At 45.5% G+C, this 21,687-nt stretch overlaps 1 protein-coding gene across 10 annotated transcripts in view; it reads left to right on the top strand.

Moving 5' to 3' along the window:
- The window catches only part of ARHGAP26 (Rho GTPase activating protein 26), a 544,666-nt gene that overhangs the window by 347,787 nt on the left and 175,192 nt on the right, over positions 1–21,687 (top strand). For all 10 annotated transcript variants that reach the window (XM_075009638.1, XM_075009641.1, XM_075009639.1 and 7 more), the window contains one exon: positions 8,511–8,589. In XM_075009638.1, coding sequence (XP_074865739.1) covers positions 8,511–8,589 — 79 coding nt within the window. The remainder of the gene's footprint in view (positions 1–8,510; positions 8,590–21,687) is intronic.

Here is a 21,687-nt window from a genome sequence, read left to right as displayed (position 1 = left end):
GAATGGAAACCATTAGCCCCTGCACCTCCCTCCTCATGTGTTTACCGTGAGGGCTTGTTGCATGATGAAGCACTAATTCAATGAGAGGTGCAGAATTTAATCAAATGTCAGTAGATGTCCCGTTTTGCAGAGTCTGACCCAGTAGGGTGAGTAGTCTTAACAATGGAAAAGAGACTTCAGTCTTTGTTTTAGAAAGGCCCTTTTACACGGCAGAGACACTGCACAGCCTTCTGGTGTTTTGTATATAACATGACTTCAGCTTCTGTGCTGTAGAATGGCTGTTGACTCTGAATATTGTCTCTGTTGGCCAATATGAGTGTGGTTGCCTGCTGTTCCCACTCACATGCATTCAGACATGTTCTTGTACAGGTTGCACCTCTCTTGTCTGACCTTCTTGAGATCTGACCAGTGCCAGATGAGAGAATTTGACGGACAATGGGCACTCAATATTGTCTAGCATGTTGCCAGCACTGTCACTGCTTACTGGGCTCTTAGATGTTTAGGGGGTAAATTTACGGCTAAATAACAGCACAGAACACTGAGAGCCAGGACTGGTGGTTGTAAACAGACTTTATGGGACACAGGAAGCTTGGCCACACTCGTAAGTCGTTGTCTGGCTCACAAAAATCATGCTGGATTACGGATGTTGCTGGATGAGTGTTCCGGACTAGAGAGGTTCAATTTGTACTGGTTTGATTAGAGGCCCAAGGTTTCTAGAATGCAGTTTCTGCTCTATAACTGACCTACTGTATGGTCCTGAGCAAATGGCTTCGCTTACGTATATCTTGCTTTTCCGACGTGCGCACTGGCGATGATTAAAAAAAAAAAAAAAAAAAGGCAAGGAAGTAGGTGGAGTTTCTAAGTCCTATTTAACTACATTTTTAGTGTTTACAGCCTCTTGAATAAAAAGTGCTACTTGGTTGTTTTTCATTACTAATTTGCTTTGTGACTCGATGTCTTATACGTATCTTGACTGAGGGGAGAAAGGAGAAATGGAGAAGGAAGAAGCACGGCAGTGGGTAGGACTTTGCGGTGGGACAAAGCTGCAGGCTTTCCTGTGTGATCATGGCCACGTCACTTAATCTGCCTGCGCTGCTTTCGCCATCAGTAGAATGGGGGTGATGGTGATGCGGTTTTACCCCACTGGGGCGCAGTGAGGATAAAATCGATTAATGACTGAGAGTTGTTCAAATATTAGTGGGAACCACAGAAGTGTTTGGAGGAAAATTCATATTCTGCTGAAGTGTTTATAGCTCACCAATGCTGCGAAATGAGTTCTTCTAAAATTCTATTGATGCTAAAATACTGAGAGAAAAGTAATGGTATAGCCACAGTTATGGTGATTGGTTGAAATCACTATCACAGAGATCCAGAGCTAAGTTGCATCTTGGGTCTACTATATAGTTTCTAGGTGGCAGTCTTGTATTGTTTTCTCCCCGAGTATTCTATGATCAGTGTGAAAATAGCAATGCTGCAAGCATTGCATTTTGGGATACTGGTTTAATTTTCAATTTATTGTGGGCCTGCCTGTGTTGCAATAGTGCATGGCATTTTGGAAAATAATCCCTATGAAAATTACTGTCAAATAGCTGTGCCTAATTTTTCCAGCAATAAAGATGAATCAAGACTTCAAAAAGAAATGACTGAGCATTATTTGTGGTCCACAGCTTCCAAATGAGTACTTTGCTTTTTTTTTGTTTTTGGTCAGGGAATAAGATTGCGAACAAGACACAGAGTATATATGGGGGAGCAAAGGAAAGTCTCAAATACGACAAATGCTCATAATTTTGATTTTAGTTAGTGGGAAGCAAATGAGGCAAGTTTTAACATTCTGAACAAAATGTATCTTGTACGTTCACTATGAAGCGAGCCCCTCCGCCCTATCTGGTATAACCCTGTTTTGCTGGTCTGATACGCTGAGTGGGGTATAATACAGCTTGGTGTTTGTGACTGCTTATATGTAGGCTTTGCATTAAATCTAGTTTAAAAAGCAGTCTGTAAAATGACTATTGGGAAAAGGGGCGTTACCGTTAGCTGTTGCTGGCTTGGTGAGTACCCAGGTGTTTGGTGTAGTGTGAATTGGAACTGTGAACTACATGCTGAGCACTTTTAACTCTAGTTGACTGGAACTGGAGGTATTTAAGGTTTGTCCTATTACTTAGTTGAATGTTACAGTCAAGGTAGATAGTTAACATTGTTATAGTATGATGGCGTTCTGCTAGAAAGCCCATGTATTGGTGGCTTGGGAACAGCTGGTACTTACAGTACTCCTGAAGCATGCAGGCGTCCAATATAGCCACGTGCTTTCTGAACGGTGGTTGCTTTCTGTACTATATAATTGCTGAAACAGCATTGAATAGGCTGATTGTCCACTGTACTGGCTGGCTGTGAGTGCTGCGCGCTTGAATTGGGAATCTGAACTGTTTGTGCAGGGCTTCTTGGTCTGCTAGGATCTCTGATAGTCGCATCTGAATGGGGACCTCTGATAGTGCTTTTTTCCCCACCTCCAGCCCCTGCAGCTGGTCATCTGACTTGCATTCCCTTTTCTGGCAAAAGAGTTTTGGTGGTTCTCCTCATGCCGCATGCAATACAGTTTGTACTTGTTCCTTTGCTGGTATCGCCTTTCTAGTGACCTTTTAAAGAAGGAAATTGCTGGGGTTGTCACATTATGGCTAATACTCAGTAAAGGTAACCTGCTCCTTTGCTTACCCTGGGTGGGCTTTGGGAGGTGACAGTGTAGCTTGCCCTGCTGTGTAGGAAGAACATACTGACTGCATTTAGGAACTACCCTTCAGGTGCCTGTTGTGTGTTGCATCATGGGGGGAATTTTCTAGCAGGGCAGTAGGCGAGGCCTCCGCTTATGTTGTCAGTGGAGTCACTCTTCAACAGCTCAGGCACTAAATCCCGCCTTATTTGCAACTTTTTTCCTCCCTCCCTCCTCCATACTTCATTTTGGGGACTTGCCCTTTTGCCTAGAGAGGTGCTGTTTGATCTGAGGATGACTCCTGAGACTGGCATAGCAGTGTGAGGTATGTCATGCTGCCAGCGCAAGGTCATGTTGCTGTTGCTTAAATCAGCACTGCAGTTCTTAGTTCAGCTCTTAGTTCAGCCTCACAGACTGTATCATTAAGCTGTTTTATGTCTCTTATAGTGCCACAAATTGTCTTGGCATGATAAGAGGCTACATGAGTCAAAGCTGTTGTGTTTTTTTTTCTCTTGCTTTCTGTCTTTATTCTGGCAGAAGAAAAGCAACTTCTCCCCCTTCTGCCTTACCTTTAGGGTTAAACTTTTGACTTTTTTGGTACTAACCTTGATTTTGTGCCCCATGCTTTCCTTGGATAGGCATCTTTTAAACCTTGTTCATTTGTCAACAAAAAATGCAAGATAGTCTCAAGAATTTATATGGATTCAAGTTTTGTGGTAGCAAAATTAATGTAGATATTAAAGGTATATCCCTGTATGGTAATACCTGATTCTGAAGGGAAATACTTGCCACTGAAGCAGCCAGTGGTTGAGTAGGGGGTAGCAGTTTGTTTTTTAAGCCTCTACATTTCTCACTGTTGATTTCTGTCTGTCCAGTGACCATTCCCTCTGGCTCAGGCTCTATTCAAGTCTGTCCCTTTCAGGATATATATATAAAGAGTCCAGAGCGCCTCAAGACCCTCCTGCTTGGTTGAGAACCTGTGGTCCAGACCCTTTTATCTTCTGGGTCTTTCTCCCCAGCTAGGTTCCCCTTGTTAAGGCAGAGGCTCTGTAGTTGTTCCTTGTTAAGGGCTGATAGAGAAGCCCAAGCCCACCCTCTCCAGTGGACCGCAGTCCAGAGCCTAGGGGTAGACAGCTAAATCCTGCACCCTGGGGTATTGCGCAACTGCCCCCTGGTTCACATCCCACTAGGTAAAGATAAGAACTAACCCACAAAGATACAGCTGTTCTTCAGAGAATCACAGGCTGTGTTCCCTCTAATTTTTTCTATCCAGAGGCAGAATAAATTGTATGTGCACCAAGGCATATGCCAAAGTGCACCACCAATTGAAACCCACGTTTCCAACTGTAGGTGGCTATGTCCACTCTACTAATGAGCTGTGCGTGGCACCTGACTCCCTCCTGGGTAGTCGCCCAAGCGCTCAGCTTACAGGGAACACTGGTCACAAGCCCAGTCCACGTGGGTGTGATCAGGAGTCAGGCACCAGCAGAGTATGTTGTTGCTCCTTCTCTGGAGCATGGAAGGTGGGGGAGCTCACCTACGCTACCTGCTGACCACTGAGCTACTCTGCTCCCCTGTTCCTGTTTGTCTGCCTGAAATTACCATATTTTGTTTGTTTCTCACTCGCATATCTAGCTGAGAACACACCCTTTTTTGCAGTGATCCTTAACTAAGATATTAGCACTCCCAGCAGTGTTTTGCCTGTAAATTCTCTTTTTAGAAGGAATACATGCTGTGATCTCTGCCCACCACAGAAAAGGTTGGTACCAACCTTCCCCAGTTCATAAATGTATTTCTAGGAAAAGGTTCATTGTCAGCACTTAACAAATACTGTAAGTAATTATCCACCCACTAGATACTGAGTTGCCTATTTCCATCAAATCCTCTTATCTGCTAGATAATGAAGTTTGTTCTTTGCTTTGACAGTACTGGTGTAAGGTTTCCACTGTGTTTCTTTTCCAAGAGGAGCGGAGCTCAAGTGGTTTCCTCTCCATTTGAAAATAGGTAAACTTCCAAAGCACTAAGCCTGACTGACTCACCAAGGGGATTAACAAAGATAACAAACTCTTCTTGGATTACTTGGAGCTAACATCTTTCTAGCCTGAACAGCCCAAGTCCTCTGCTGAGTAAATTGAGAGCTGCTTTAAGTTTGTTTAGCATCACTGCTGCATTGTAAAGGTTGGGGAGGTAGTTTTGCACAGATTGGGCTTGGTTCTTGTTTGTTTACAGGGCCAGGAAAGCTATAGAAGAAGGACAAGAAAAATCAGTCCTGGCAAAATGGAATATCTTATTAATGTTTTATTGGCTAGCAGAGGCCCTTCTCTTATCAGGGGCCCTACAGACTTCATAACAATCACATAGCTTTTATTCAGCTTTTAAATCATCTTTGGGCAGAGCATGTTGGAAACTCAGGCTCTCACAGCCTTCATCTGTACTGGAGGTTTAGTACCAAAAGGAAGGTATGTGCTGTGTTGAACGTTCGTTGCTGGCAGCTAGAACAAAGATTGTGAAATTAGTGTGCCCCTTCCCTTCTAGCCTCGTGAACTTTAGTTTGCTCCTGAGAACAGTGGTCCTTCGGAAGGAATTGTTGCTTCTTTTCTCAGAGTGGAGCACATGCCATGCACACAGACAAGATTTTGGTGAGTTGATGATGCCCAAATATTCCTGCAAGCAGAGTTCCAACACACTTTTCTGAATGCATTCTGTCCTCTCACTGTGCCTCCTGCAGTTGCACAGTTGTATTTTTCCTGTTGTCAGGGAAGCTGTATATTTCAGTCACATAAAATGAATGGTAGTAATAAAGGGACTGAAAATAACCTGCTGGGGGAAAAATCTACTCTATGCACAATCTCCAACGTCAGATTCAGAACGAGGCCTGTTCCCCATAACCTGGCTTTATGAAAGCAGCACAGTACGTAGACTCTCTGCATGCTTCTTTTGAATCCCAATGAGGGAGCATGCGACTTGGCTTCCCTGGTGTTCTTTTGGAAAACACAATGCACTACTATATTGGGATATTGATACAGACGTCCAAAATTAGCAGTGAGAGGGCCAGTTCAGATTTGTTTGCTGGGGCTGATTGCAGAAGGATACATTGGGATTTTTAGGGTCAAATTAAAAACCAGATCAGTAAATTTTATTCTGTTTAGATAAAGCTTCATGCCCCTCTCCCACAAATCTTTCTGCCACTCCCTGGTCTTGGCGGCATGCTTCCTAGATCCCTTTCTCTAATGCAGAATTGCATCCAAGTTCTGGGGTGTGCTATATGCTGTCAATCATATTGAGGGTCCTCCTGCTATTTGTGCGCAGTATCAACAAATCCATGTTTTGACTCTGCAAAGGGAGCCAGTAGTCTTTAAACATGATTCCATTCCCAGCCTGCCCCCATAGCATGTGTGGGGAGCTGGCCAAGCTAGTAGGCTGTGCGGATTGTGAGGAGAGACAGAGGCAAAACAAGACGAGATAACCATAATGGTTGGAACTTCATAAGGGAAACCCCCAGAATTGTACCATGAAATAAATAACATAGAGCTAATAAACCGTAGCTTCCCAGCTAATGAACCAGTGTGTGTAAGTACACATAAGGGCAGTTAGTACCAAATGCATTGATAACAACAAAAGAAATGACATCATCATCTCATGGAGCTGTAAGGGACCTTCAGAGGTCATTGAGTCCGGTCCCGTGCACTTACAACAGGACCTATCACCATCCCTGACAGATTATTTTGTTTTAAATTAATCTATTTGCATCAGATCCCTAAATGGCCCCCTTAAGAGTTGAGCTCACAACCCTGGGTTTTGTAGGCCAATGGTCAACCCACTGAGCTATGCCTCCCCTTGTAGGCTCTATAATATACTGTATCACTTCAGAGAATAATCATCTTTCCCCTCCTTGATTCTCAGTCCATCTCTTTACTTCTCTTTGGTTTGAAATGCTCCCTTAGAGTTGATATTCTTGTGCCTGTAGATTTTTTTTTTCCACTGACTTTATCCACAAGATGGGTTTCTTCACTTAGAGGGACCTGACTGGTCCAGACATCAGGCACCTTTTTAACTGTATTCCATCAGTAGAGTAGACAGTCTCTCTGTTCATGTACTTTAGGCTTCTTCTTTACTATGTTCAGGTGCTATTTCATCTAGCACAGCTTCTTGACCCATTCCTTTTTTCTCTATACCATTTCATTTCCTTTCAGTGTTTTCCCTTGATACTCAAAGGGCAGGTCTATACAACAGGGGAAAATCAAGTTATGGGATACAATTCCAGCTACATTAATTACATAACTGGAGTAAGTGTACCTTAATTTGGGCTTCCATGCTGTCTCCACTAACAGAGGTTGCTCCTGTTGACTTCCCTTACTCCTAACAAGGGGCAGGAGTACCAGTGCCAACACAGGCACCCTATACATTTTATTTAATGGGTCCTAAATTGAACTCCAGATCAACCATGGCAGAGTTGATCTTCCCTCTAGTGCTCCCCCGCCTCCGGGGCAGTTTTCTTTGTTGTCACATCTCAGCTGCCACAGTGGCAGTGCCAGGGTGGGAGTTACGACACCTGCCTTAGGCAGTTCAGTTCACCTGTGTCTGTTTCCCAATTGCTAAACTGAAGTCAATGAGCCCCTTATTTGTTAAGCAATTTTAGATGTTCAGAAGAAAATTGTTACGGGAGAGCCAACTGTTGTTTGCAGCGCTTATAGGTCCTAAAGTGTAAATTCTCTATAACTTTTGTGAAAGGGAATATGAACAGGGAAAGAAGAGTAAGGAATGAGAAGAGAAAACTGGATATGAGGAAGGGGCATTTTGCAATGCAGTGAGTAGAAAATATGGAAATTTAGAAGTATGAAAACAAGAAGAGGTCTGAATCTTCGGTTTTCTATGTTGTTCAAAGATTGTGTGTATGCAGTGTAGTTGCAAACAGTGGGAGCGGGTGTACAAGAATGGAGAAGCTTCTGGGTAAATTTAAAAATACCCAGATGGGCACTTGTTGTTAGTTTACATGAGTTACTGGCAGAGCCTGTTTGGTTGCTGTTGCAATTCCAGAAGATCTCATCAGGATTTATACTAAGCAGTCCACGAAATCCTCTTTTACCTCCACCTCCTCCAATGTGCGGAGGAGTAGCATGCTAATTTCTAAGCGACCAGCATTTCCCTTTGTTGTTTCAGTGTGGTACAGGGATGACTCTCCAGCAAAACATCCTGGTTGCTTGTATTGAATAAAATGGAATTCCCAAGATGGAGAGCAGCAATCCCTGCATTTTGAATGGGTAATCAACCCATCATGGCCATTGATATAAAATAAGTTTTTTTTAATGTTAAGTTTATATCTCACAATTCAGGATGCAAGTTTCATTGAAACTTCACTGCAGTGTGGCAGCTGTTATGCAGTTGTTTTCTCGTGTTTGTGCCCAGGCTACTGTGAGCCCTTCATGTCCTTCGATTCATTATTACAATTGGTTTGCTCCTTGTTTATTGGATGCCTTCAATAGACTCCACAGCCCATGCTCAACCATCAGATACATCAATGCAGTACCGCTGAAGTCACTAGAGTTGTACCAGACTACAAAAGAGAAAAATTTGTTGTCAGATGTCCTATTCCAGGATTATATTAGTGCTGCTGTAAAACACTGGGTGGCTTCCTTGAGGCTTAATTTCATATGTTGCAAAGTTGAGAGCTGGACCATTAAGGGTACCTGCATGAGCTTTGTGCTAAATGTATCTTCTCCCATCTGGCTCACCTCATGAGATTTTTTTTTTTTTTTTTTTTCAAAAATACCTCTTTTTCACTGCAGTGTTCCTTTCTTCTCCACAGTCCTGGTGTGATCACCATGCAAGCACTTTCTGAAGAGGACAGAAGGCTTTGGATGGAGGCTATGGATGGCCGGGAACCGGTAAGCAGGGACAGTAATGGATAATGCTTGAGAAGAACAAAAAGGCTCTTTTCATGGCTAAAGGGAGATTGTCCGCTGTGAAGCATGTCATGCTGAGCCTACTAACCTTCATGAGAACTCTATCCCTGGGTCAGCTCTCTGGTTCTGGCAAGGACGGCTTGAAGGTAACTATTTCGCTCCTGTGGAACATAGGTAGGCTAAACTAGTACAAACATGCTCCTGGGCTGCTATGTTGTGTTAATAGGAAGTCACAACAACAAGAGTGAAGGAAGAACATGGTGTGTGATTTGCAGGGCTTTTTGGAACCTGCTGGCCTCGGGGCTTTACGATGTTTTGGTAAGACTCATAGTACTGCAGCCCATGTCTTGTGATGGTGTTTACTCGTGCGTTGTCACAGTAGCACAACCAATGGCCTCACAAGTGTGGAGAATCATAGAATCCTAGGGCTGTAAGGGATCTCAACAGGTCATCTAGTGTAGCCGCCTACCTAAAGCTAGATCAACCCCAACTAAATCATCCCAGCTAGGATTTTGCCAAGTTGGGACTTAAAAATTTCTAGGGATGGAAATTCCACCACCTCTCAAGGTAACACATTCCAGTGCGTCGCCACTCTCCTAGTGAAATAGTTTTTCCGAATGTCCAACCTACTCCTTTCCTTTTGTAGCTTCAGACCATTGCTCCTTGTTCTGCCATCCATCACAACTAAGAACGGCCTCTCTTCATCCTCCTTAGAGCCCCCATTCAGGAAGTTGAAGGCTGCTATCAAATCACCCCTCACCCTTCTCTTCTGCAAGCTAAATAAGCCCAAATCCCTCAGCTTCTCCTCACAGGTCATGTGCTCCAGACCCCTAATCATTTTTGTTGCCCTCTGCTGGACCTCCTCCAATGTGTCCACATCCTTTCTATACTGGGGGGGCCCAGAACTGGATGCAGTAATCCAGATGAGGCCTCACCAGAGCCAAATAGAGGGGAATAATAACTTCTCTAGATCTGCTGGAAATGCTTCTCTTAATGCACCCCAATATACTGTTAGCCTCCTTGGCTACAAGGGCAGAGTGTTGACTCATATCCAGCCTCTCATTCACTGTAATCCCCAGGTCCTTTTCTGCTGTATGACTATTCCACCAGTTGGTCCCCAGCCTGTAAAAATTCTTGGGATTCTTCCGTTCCAAGTGCAGGACTCTGCACTTCTCCTAGTTGAATTTCATCAGATTTCTTTTGGCCCAATCTATCTAGGTCACTCTGGACTCTATCCCTACCCTTTAACATATCTACTTCTCCGCCTAGCTCGGTGTTATCCAAAGATGGAGGTTTCCTTTGTATGCCAATTCTGCTGCTGAGTGGGGAGGACTTTTACTACTGATAATCCATGGGCATTGCGTTACAATGTTGAGTCTAGTGTTGTCTAATAGCACAGTAATAAACCATCGGAATTAGCTCCTGTGTAATGTTAACAGCAATTGGATTTGAGGACTAAAGCAGGAAGTTATGACCTAAGCATTAAAGCAGTGGGTTAGGTGAAACTCAAATTGCATGACTGCAGATGCTGTGGAGACTCTTGGGCAACATGTTAAGCTGGTTACTCTCACATTTCAGAGTACAGTAGGATCTCAACATTCATGATCGTAAGGTTTACGAATTCAAGTATTCTTGAGCGTCCACTTCCCCCAGGACCCCAGGCAGAGAGCACCGGCAGCTGGGCTCCAGGTGGGAGTGGCTGCCATACAGTACTGTACTCTGTTTGTGCAATTCAGTATTCACGGGGGTTTTCAACACGGAATCCTCGCAAATGTTGAGATCTTACTTTAAAGAGGCCCCCTTTAAATGATGGTGCATACAAAACTGACTAAAAGGAAGTGCATAAATAGAATGGGGCCTCCAGTGCCCCAAGCGGTCACTGAGGCTTAGGATACAGCGTGTTCACAAAGGGACTAGCTTTTTGGCTAGCTAGATTATCTGGAGCTGACATCCGTAGCTGCACATTTTTGGAAAAGTTTTTGACCTTTCGCTCCAGTGTTTAAATTTAGTCTCCTTTAGCGATCAGGAGGAGACCAAATCTGATCACCCTGGGTCTCTCACAGTTGCCTCAGAAGCCACTGTGAAAGACAGGCTAGTGATTTAGATGGACCTTTGGTAGGGCAATGCTTGTATTTGTAGCTTAGAGGTTGATGGCTGTGCTAGAGGTGTGACGATTAAGCAAATGTGAAACATGCCTGGATCTGTTGGGCTGTTCGCCTCTTGTGACAGTTCAAGTGGCAGTTGCGTAGCAGAGGCTGTTTTGGTCAGGCTACCTCATCTTGATTGATTGCAATGGTTCAAAAAAATCTGAAGTCTTAAGTGTGTGTGCCCCCGTTACAGTTCAAACATGGCGTTTACTCCCTGATTGCTTTGAGCTCTTCAAGGCTGGGAGAAACTGGTGTTTGATCAGTTGCTCAGATGTATGAAATACTGATCCCTACCCTGCCCCGCCCCAGGGACCTCTGACACTAAAACTGAGCTCGGGGCAGCCCTTGGTTGTATCTACAGACCTCTCCTTTCCAGGAGCAGTCTCGTGTGGAAGGCATCATGCAGAGAGGGAACATTGGCAGGCACCAGAGGGGATTGGGGTTAGTTCAACTGGGTGTATGTTATAATGCCAAAAACCAAGAACATCCCACTCCTTCCTTTTTCCCCCTAACTTTTTGGGACCCCAGCACATGCCTTGCCTTAGCTGAAGCATACTAGGAACAAATTCCTATATAATTCACATCGAGGGATGTGGCGCTCATCCTTGAGCTGCCTTTTCTTTTTTATATTGAAAGCCCATCTGGTTTCTGCAGAGATGAGATGGTGATTTCACTTCCTCCTCCAAATTGCCATAATAAAAACAGCACAATCAACTGCAAGAACCAGCAAGACTTGAACAGTAGAATATAACGTGATCACAAATGGGCCTATTCTTCTACTCTCCCTCTCCCAGTTTTACGGTACCATTTTATTGTGAAATATCAAATATAGGCCCTGTGAGATCCCTCCATTGGAAGCAGATCCATTGAGCCCTGTTGACTTCTTCAGGCTTTGCACAGATAGTAGGGTCAGTGTTAGGACCCGATTACAGGATCTGTGCTATAAACTGTAAGCATCTCCAGTCAGGGACTGCATTTCTTGCTTGTTTATGAAATGACAAATACGCAAAATTTGCTGTACATTAATACCAAGCCCAGATTTTCTGTTGGTGGCCCTAGTTTTTTGTGAACTAATTCAAAACCAGTCTTGCATGCTGCCCACTGCACAGGTATTTTCTTCCCTGTAATGCCCACCTTTTTAGGAGTTTGCTAGTCTAGTACAAGTTGAACCTCTCTAATTTGGAACTCTTATCTGGCAACATCCATAAGCCAGCGTGATTTTAGGTAGCTGGATGACCACTTATAATGGGTGTGGCCAAGTTTCCCGTGGTCCCATAAAGTTTGTTTCCAGCCACCAGTCCTGGCTGTGCTGTAATTTGCCGCTAAGTGTCTTCTAAGAACCCAGTAATCAGTGGCAGCTTTGGTAAAGCTGCAAGACAATATTGACCTCCTGCGTTTGGCTTTGTAAACCCAGGGTTGTGAGCTCAATCCTTGAGAAGGTCATTTAGCAGTTTGGGGCAAATAGATTTAAAAAACCCAAATCTGCCAGGGATGGTGTTTGGTCCTGCCAAGAGAGCAGGGGTACTGGACTTGATAACCTCTCAAAGTCCCTTCCAGATCCATGAGATATGTATGTATTCCAGCAAATATTCTCATCCAGTGCTGGATTAGAGAGGTTCAGCCTATGTATCTACCTCCACAGATTATCTGCTTGGGCAGTGCATGATGCATGTTTATGGCACTTTGGAACAGGCTGTCCATGTGTACCTCTGGCAGCCTCGCCTTCTGAAACAGCTTACAGAATTGCAGTTCGATGGCATTAGTGGTGACAGTATGTTGTGGATAAGGCAGATCCCTTATCCTTGAGCTACCTCCTCCCCACCTCTAAAGTTACAGGAAACAGGGTTGTAAATTTGTTTTGCTTGTGGCTTTGTCTTATGACACCAGGATGTCAGATGGGAGGCTTACTTCACAAGGAGTGCTTTGCACAATAAGAAAGTTGAGCCTCTGGACTCTCAATGCTCTGCACTCTGATTCTAAGGTCACTCTTTTTTACTTGCCTTATTTTATTAGTGTAGAAGAGAAGCAGATCTCACCTCCAAGTCTCTTTTCTTGGTCTAAAGGCTCAACATAGGAAAAATAGTGTTGGCTATAATTCCCCTGAGTAAATTTAGAAGTTCAGTGTGTAGTAATAATAAAGTGGTTTCACTTGAATTTTGTTTTCATTGAATTTACTTTAAAACTAAAACCAACACATTACTGCTGTTTAACCAGAACTAAATATGGAATGTGAATTATTAGCCAAGCTATTTTAACACCTTGAAAAAATTTACCATCAGTGCTAAGAGCAACCATCAGATCTATCTTACTTTAGTCTATTAGCTTTCAATGATGTAATTAGTTGTACTAATAATCATAAGTTTCCTTTGTGTTATGTCATTCATGAAAGCTAGAAAGAAGAGATGTCTCAGTCTCATCACAGAGTGTTTGTTAATATTTTCAGCATTAAAATTTACTAACTCCCCTCCCCCAACTGGTCAAATATTAAAACATATATATTCGGACAGGGCTTCTTATAGGACATGGAGTCAAGGATAAAATTTGTATGTGCTTGTAAACGTGACTATGGGATTAGAAGAGGCACAAATCAGGCTGTTTGCTTTGTGGCTGGGAATAGAACAAGATAAGCATTTTAGTAAGATTGGGGCTTTTCTTGCCAACTTGCGCTGAGTACGGCAGCCAGAGGAGAGATCGTAGGGTCAACGTTACCTTGCTAATACTTGCCCAGCCTCTAACAGTTGGAGCCCTAAAGATCATCTTCCATAAACGCATCCTGAAATGTGCCACAACTTTCCTGAAATGTTTGGAGCTTGAGTTGTTCAAAGGTGTATGTCAAGAAAAATCAGTCTAGTTGTAACGGTGTCAGTCACAGGATATTAGAGAGACAACATGGGCAAGGTAATATATTTTATTAGACCAAGCTTTTGAGCCTTGTGCAGCTCTTTAGGTCTGGGGAAGGCTCTCAGAGGCTCAGCAAAATGAAAGGTGGAGCAGATTGTTTAGCATTGTGCTGTGACACTCCAAGTATCTCTCCCAGAGCAGAAGAAAGCTTTGTCTGACTTGAAGGCTTGCCTCTCTCACAGCCGAGAGTTGATCGAATAAAAGATATTTCCTCACCCACCTTGTCGTTTAAAAACAAGCTTTGGCCAGGGAAAGCAAAGGCTTAGGAGTGTGAAACATCACAAATCACACCTTGGCTGAGCCATATTATCTCATTACATGGCCTTGACCAGTTTATAGCTGCAAAATTGTGTTTTTAAATGGGAAATGTAACATCCTGGAATTGTAGGAGACAAAAATATGGTGTAGATCTGAGCATCTATCTTACTTATCTTAATAGGTAAATTTGTAATGGCCCTATCAAAAAAATAAGAGACAAATAACACACAGTGAGAGACTTTTACGTTGATTGCTTCAGGCGTGACTCACTTCTTAGAACTGGTCGTCATTGCTGTAAACTGAAATAGGCAATCTCCTTGGTTATGCTGAGGCACTCAGAGCTAATCTTTGCTCAATGTGCTTCCTAGTGTAGCATGCTGAAATTAAGGTACAAAACACAGATCTTTCTCGGTCCAGTTTTCCTTTTGTTTTTCTTTCTATTTAATTCTTTGTCATTTGCCTGTTTGAGAGGCCAAAGTCAGAATCCGAATTCTGAGAAGCCCCAGTACAAATTTAGGCACTCTTTATTAATTAATAAATCATCTATTAAGCAGTTAATGAAAACCAGCAATGAGCAAACATCAGAAGGTTCAGCAGTCTCATTCTGACAACCTTCCAAAAGTTCCCAAGGATAACTTGTGAAGAGAAATAATAATAGATGCAAGGGTCAGATTTTCAAAAAGGCAGCCCCCTCTTTGTATTATTGGCTGTGTTATGAGCACTTCTGGCTGCGTTGTTTAGATTCCTAAGTGGGCACAGAGCTCTTGTGAAAAATCTGGGCCCATTTATGAACGCTGAGAGCTTTAGAAAGCTCAGTAACAGTTAGGGGAGAACTAATGGAGTCCCACAGTCTATTGTATCTGTTCAAACATAACCCAAACTGACCCTTTCTATTGATCTCCCAGGATTATTAGATTCCCATTTTGGATTAATTTTTGTTCAAGTTGATCCAGTGCACCTAACCTTAATAAATAGTGCCTGCTACACTGAGATTATGGGGAATCCACTTTCAATAGCCAAATGTCATAGAGTTTCTTCAGTTCTCAGCATGCTTCTTCAGTGCATAGATAAGCTGCTTGGCCTGGGCTTGCATGCAGATTGTGCACACACACAGGATGCCTATGCAGCAATCATGTAGACACCCCCTGCTACTTTTAATCCAGCTGTTGTGGCTAAAAGTAGCGGTAGTAGTATAAGCACATCTGGAACTCGGGTTACTGACTCGGGTTCCTAGCCCATGCCGATGTCTGTGTTGCTGCATCTTTGTTGCTATTTTTAACCATGCTAATTACATTAAACTAGCACAGGTGTTCCTACCTGAGCTGCAGTCACACCTCCAAATGCAGTGTACGCCTACCCAGAGCCTCAGTTCTTTATTTGCTGAGCTGCATAAAACCTCTGAAACTCTTAGTGACTGTCTGGTCTCTGCTGGTGCCAAATCCTGCAAGGTGCTGAGAGCCTTTAAATTTTGTGAAGTCAATGGAAGCTGAGCTAGGCGCCTTAAAGGGGCCACACAAGATTTGATTGTTTTAGAAATGCTGATCTACCTGAAGCTCTACAGATGCAGGCTCATATTTAGTATGGGGCATAATTTGCCTGTTGATCCTTCACTAAACTGCATGTACTATCTATCCTGATGTTTCCAAAGTGCCTCTGCCTGAGCTATCCTCTCCTCCTGCAGACATCTTTGTAATTTTCCAAGTCCACTGATGTCCTGTTCAGATAGCCCTGCTAAACAACATCTCTCTCCGCTAACAAACACAGCTGCAGCTCTGATCCAAAGAGCAAACTCTGCTTTTTTGTTGTTAGGGTCACTATTTACCTGTGTGTATGCTTAGGCCAGAGGTGAAGAAGAGACTGAGCAGCTGTTCTAGGGATGCAAGTAACTGCCTTGCCCAGAAGTCTGTTCCTTTTGAGCTTGCTTGTTGCAGAATGAAGAGCAAAAGGCTCTACAAACCTCTGCCTGCCTTGTATGCAGCGTGCGACAGGATGCTTTGCCGCCAAGCCTACTGCAGCTGGATGCCAGGTTGCTCTCGCAGGGCTTGGAAGGAAAGGTCATGAGAGGAGGCAGGGGTTAAAGTGCTGTGGGAGGGGTTCTCCTCTAGAAAAACACAAAATGGAGAGGAAGAAAAGATTTGGGTGTGGTGAATGGCCATGTGGGCTGTTATCCACTAGATGGCAAGCTGAGACCAACAGGCTCATTGCATTTGTGCCTGGAGGTAAAGGAGAGCTGGGATTTCCAGCAGAGCAACTGGCCAGTTGCCATTCCCCTGTTCACCATGACTTTTTATAACTCAGCTATATAAAAAGGCAGTGTGGGAGTGGAAAAAATGCCCTGCATGAAACCCTGATGATCTAGTGGCAGAGTGTCCTGCCGAGTGGCACAAAAAGCCTCTGAATCTCTTAGTGAGTGTCTGCAGGATACGGCCACGCAGGATAGGCTGGGGTTAATTGCTGGGCTCTCCCTCTCCAGGCCAGAGGTGGCTTGGCATGGCGGTGGGAGGCAGCGTGCCCAGCTCTGAGAGGAAAATGGGGTGAGGAGGTGGAGAGAGGAAGGAAAAGCGAGTGCTTCACATCACCCTGCACCAGTCGCAGTCTCTGCAGCTGCTTGCATGCAGCGAGGTTGCTCAACACTCTGCTCTAATTTTTTTTTTTGGAGTGCGCTTGTGAGGCGCGGAGACACACAGTTGAGCTGCAAGAAGTTGTTGTCCCGTCCCGCAGCCTCTTCAGCTCCACAAACAGCAAGACAGTAGCAGCGCAAGGAGAGTCCTGATTTTCTGTCCCAGCTGGGTGCAGCTCTGCCTGACATCCAGAGGGGCAGCAGAGAACCAGCAGCCAGCACACTGGATCAGCCCTGCCAGGAATAACTGAGTACACAGTCCTGTCCCGTTTCCTGCTCCCTTCCTCCTCACTCAGTTTTGCTCCTTCTTCCCAACTGTGCTAGTTTCGCTCTGCCCCTCCCCCCGAAGCCGTACCACCTCAAGCCTTCAAATTTCTGCTGGCCTTCCCCCTTTCCTGCCACAACAGGGCGAGCCCATTGTCTACAGCAGGGGCGAGCACACTTTTTACATCAGGCCCCTTATTGTACCTGCAATTAGCAGATCCCCCACCCCAACTCGCCCCATCCAGCCTGTCTAATGTAAGTCAAACTGATGGCAATTTCAGCTGAGTTCATTTGAAAGAAAACAAACCAAAACAAACCCTTTCGGCCCGTGTATGAAAATAACTATGCAGACTGTCAAAACTTTAGTGATAGGCATATACATGTGAATACACATACGTAAAAAGGGTAACACAGTTCAACAGTTTTAATGAGATGGACCAGACTGAGGCCCCCCCACCCCCCTTAGGAAATGTCATGCCTCCTTGAGGGGGCCCAACCCCCTCGCTTTGCCTCATCCTGTTCCATAGCACGGAGGCCAAGAGTTCCCTCCTCGTTCCCTTCCCCCACGAAAGCGCAAACAGCAGCATGCTCCTCTTGAGGAAAACATTCCTCTTCTTTGTGTAGTGTCCCCATGGGTGCTCTGCTTTGGGTGTCGCTGCATCCTTGCACCAGCACTCAGAGATTCTTCTATAGCCGTGGTTTCCCATGCTGCACATGTGCAGTGGTGCCTCCTCATGCTTTCTGGCACATGTGCGGCATGGGCCCCTGAGTTCCTTCTCTACCACCCTCGGCTGCAGATGAAGCTTTGCTGTCTGCCTCGCTAAAAGACAGAAAAAGAGTTAGCTGGTGTTTGTTCTTCCCTTATCTGAGTTGTCTTTCCTGTTAAACTTCAAATACAAAAAAAAAAAGTTTTCATGAGGCTTAGTGTTAGAATTAATTACTGCATCATCACAATGCCAGGCTCACTGGGCTTCAAATGATGTGCAACGTGCAGGGAAACCATGCCGGCCTGATGGCCACGCGTCCTGCATTAAGTGACTGGGTAAGGGTCACCAAACCAAACCACAGCGAGAGCAAGGAGTGACCAAGTCAATAGGTTCAAGACTTACCTGTACAACAAGTCCCTCCAACCACTGGCCCTGGAGCAGTCCTCCACCAAAAAGAAAAAGACATGGGAGACCAAAGGCACAGACTCCACATGTCCCTCTACTTTGGTCAGCACCCCGACTGCTGAGTTGGGTCCTTCCCTGGCGCGTTCCTTGTCCCAGCTGTCTTCACAGGCTGTGCCAGTTGAAAAGGCTGTTGCACTGACCCTGGCACCATCTAAGTTGGCACCACTCAAGCAGGCACTCTCAGAACTGAGCCACCAGCATCCGGTGCCTCTGACACTGTCAGCATCTCCAGCTTTGGCTGCTTCTACTCCCGGACATCAGAGGTCATCAAAAACTAAGACCCCGCCCGTGGTGCTGGAAACAGTGCACAAGAGGCATTTCACCAAGTCTCCATGCTGCTTGGACAAGGCACTGGACTCGGCACTGCTCACGTCCAGAGCCAAGGTACTGCGCCACTCTCACGTGGCATTGGGCAATGCATCCAAGTGGCACTGGGACGCCGCCTTGCCTAAGCCTGCATCGCGGCATCCAAGCGGCACTGTGAAGCCTCACCACCAAGGGTGTACATGGCACTAGTGCCAGAACTGCCCAGTTTGCTGCACCGTGGTTTTCTGGTGCCTTTTCCATCCCAGTGTTCATCTAGATATTTGGGGTTCTCGCGTGGCTCAAATACCAAACCACATCGCAGGAGGGGCGGCTCCAACTGAAGGAGTGTCTTTTCACTGTGGCGCTCCAGTCCTACACACTCCAACTGGGAAGATGTGCCGCCTACAATGGCTTGCCCACAGGCAGCCCACCACGGTTTGCGCACCACTGTCCATAGGCGCAAGAGCCCACACCTTGCTGGTTGCCTTGGCAGCATGGTCACCCTCTCCCATGCCCCACTGGCACTGTCCATCATGTCCAGTGCCCTGTGTCGCAGCAGCTCACCACGTCAGCAACCTATCACCCATCAGAGCACTCTGAGCCAGAGGACTCCCTGTTGGAGGGTGAAGACAGGTCCCCACTGCACCATTCCTCTTCTGCCCCTGATGGTGCAGTGATCTTGGTCTCACCTCACCCTAAGGATGACTCACAGGGTTCTCAGGAACTGTTTTGGCGTGTGTCCTGGGCTCAGGAGAAGGACTTGCAGGAGGTGCAGGTTAAGCAGCACAGGCTTCTTCGCACCATGCAGACCCCCCACCTCCTCCAGAATTGCGCTGCAGTAATGGACCCCATGAATGTTATCTGGCAGACACCGGCATCCGTTCCTCCCAGCAACAAGAGGGACAACAAGAGGTATTTCATGGCCTCCAAGGATGTGGAGTTCCTCCTCACCCATGTGCAACCAAACTCGCTGATGGTCAGTGCTGTCCCTAATAAGTCCTTCTGTTCCACTCCTCAGGATAAGGTGAGCAAAAAGTGGGATACCTTGGGGCACAAAGTTTATTCATTGGGCACATTGTTTCTGCAGGCAGGGAACTATGCGGCCATGTTGGCCGACTATGACAACCTCAGTTATTCTCCAGTCCACTATGGTCACGGCCTCTGCAGTAGTCATGAGGTGCACTTGGTGGCTCCAACCATCGTGGTATGCAAAGACCTTCAGCACATAGTGGAGAACCTGCCATTCGAAAAAACAGCACCTGTTTGCTGAAAAAAAGGAGAGGGCCCTGCATTCTGTGAAGGAATCTTGTATGACACTGCGTATGTTGGGGATATACACCCCCTCCCCACTTGGTAGCCTCCTTATCAGAGGCTGCGGGAGCAGTTCCAGCAGGAGCCGCAATGCTACGAGTGCCGTGAACTGCACATGCCCCAGCCGTGCAAGCCTCATCAGCAACAACACCAATAATCTACGGCATCCTGCCCTCAGCAGCCCAAGCAACAGTTTTGAGGGTTTGGTTGGGAGACTGAGATCTCTCTGCTCCAGCTGGTTTACAGTCTGGTCACCATCCATTCCACTACCGCCTCTGCCCCTGTTTTCCAGTAATGATGGTTCTTTGAGATATATGTGTTCCCCTGTGGGTGCTCCAATTCCCCCAGTTTTGGAACGCCCTGCTCTATTTGCTAGGGTAGAGAGAGAATGGAGGGGCCCATGCCACAAGTATGCCGCAAAGCACAAGGAGGAGCTATTACACATGCGAGGCATGAGAAACTATGGCTATTGAAGAATCTCCAAGTGCTGGTGCAGGGACACACTAACACCCAGAGCGGAGCACCCACAGCAGGGGTGCATCTCGAAGAACCATCGTTACTGCGTAAGGTAACTTTCTCTTTGTCTCTTCCTTCCTGCTCTCAGGTTAAAGGAGCTGTTGGCATTTCTCAAACCAGGTAGCAATTTTTGATGGATGGAGGCAGGGCAGGCGAAAATCCTCTAAGCCCCAGCCTCTTCCCATTATCATTAGTTTGTCTATTTGGCTTCTCTCAGTCAGGTGTTTTCGCTTTTGCCCGCTCCAGTGCAAGATGGGGGAGGGATGTTCAGAGTGCACACTTCAGCCACTGTTAACAAGCTGCGTTTCAGCCCCATTCTGTGGAGCCGTCCATTTGTTGTCTGTTCAGAGGCAGCACTGAGAGCTCGGTGACGGTGGATTCAGTCGCTGTTGGGATTGCATGTTACCATGGTGATCTGCTGTGACCATATTAATACATCTCAGTTTGTCTCTCTGAATTTGTGAAAGGAACAATACAAATCTCCCCCACGTGTCGGAAGTGCCTGTGAAATGCGATCAAGTTTGTCCTGTAGCTTTCTGTCATGGCTTTTTGCTCAAAGGTGTTGGGGGTTGTATTGTGTAGAGGTAGCACACTGGAGATCTGTCGCTGAGTCTGTATTAGATTGGGCTGGGCAGTGCTTAATAATTCCTCGGTCCGTGCACTATGGGTCTAGTGTGCCACATATGACCAGGGGCCTTACTTCTAGCAAAACGGGGTAGAATATGTGGGGCCTGCAGGTGGATATAGGGCGCTAGAAACGGGTGCTGGCCTGCGAGAAAGGTGATGGGGACACAGCAGCTCCTGGGAATGATTTTGTTAGTGTTAGAGCTGTGCCAGTCTAATGTTTGTCTGCCTCTGAGCCTATACAGTGTGAGGGTGCATCCTCCTTCCTTTCTAATTCCCCTTTTGCAATGCTTTGTCAGCTGTAAATATTATCTGCAGCCTACATTTTAAAGTGTCTCCAATGTAAGGACTCAGATACCAAATGGACAGCCCTGGACACTGATTGTTCAGTCTCAGTTTATAGGCCCAGTAGGTAAAGAGCGTGGATGTATCAACTTCCTTCGTCTTACCTGCATGCATCTGGCCCTGAGGTCTTTTCAATGCTAACATTTTTTTGGAACTCCTGGTTCCCAGCAGGTGCAGCCACGCTGGTTGTAGTTACCCAGTGGTATTGGTAGTATAGAGCTGTTAGACATACTTGTATGGGAAAGACTCTGGTATCTTAATGCCAGCTAACCTTCCTCTGAACATCACCATAAAAGACCATCTCATCGTCCAACTACATCTAATGACCGTTTCCTCCAGCGATCTCGGAAATATTTTGCAAACATAAATTATCCCTTGTGAGGCCCCGTGTGACAAGATTCCATCCCCTCTCCCTGAACAGATAGGAAAATTTGAGGATAAAAGATTTTAAATGATTTGCGTGAGTTCCTGTAGGGTGAATCTGTAGCTGACTGGGGAATACATGTGAAGACATCTGACTTCTAATCTCTGATTTTGACTTCTAGATCACAGCCTCGTCTGACAGATATTCAGTGGTGCTGGAGCCAGTTTTTGAATTTTTGCTTTTGAAAAGTAA

Source organism: Carettochelys insculpta, chromosome 15 (assembly GCF_033958435.1).
Source record: "Carettochelys insculpta isolate YL-2023 chromosome 15, ASM3395843v1, whole genome shotgun sequence".
Lineage (NCBI taxonomy): Eukaryota > Metazoa > Chordata > Testudines > Carettochelyidae > Carettochelys > Carettochelys insculpta.
The sequence above is the reverse complement of the archived record's forward strand: the minus strand, read 5'-3'. Positions and strand labels throughout refer to the sequence as shown.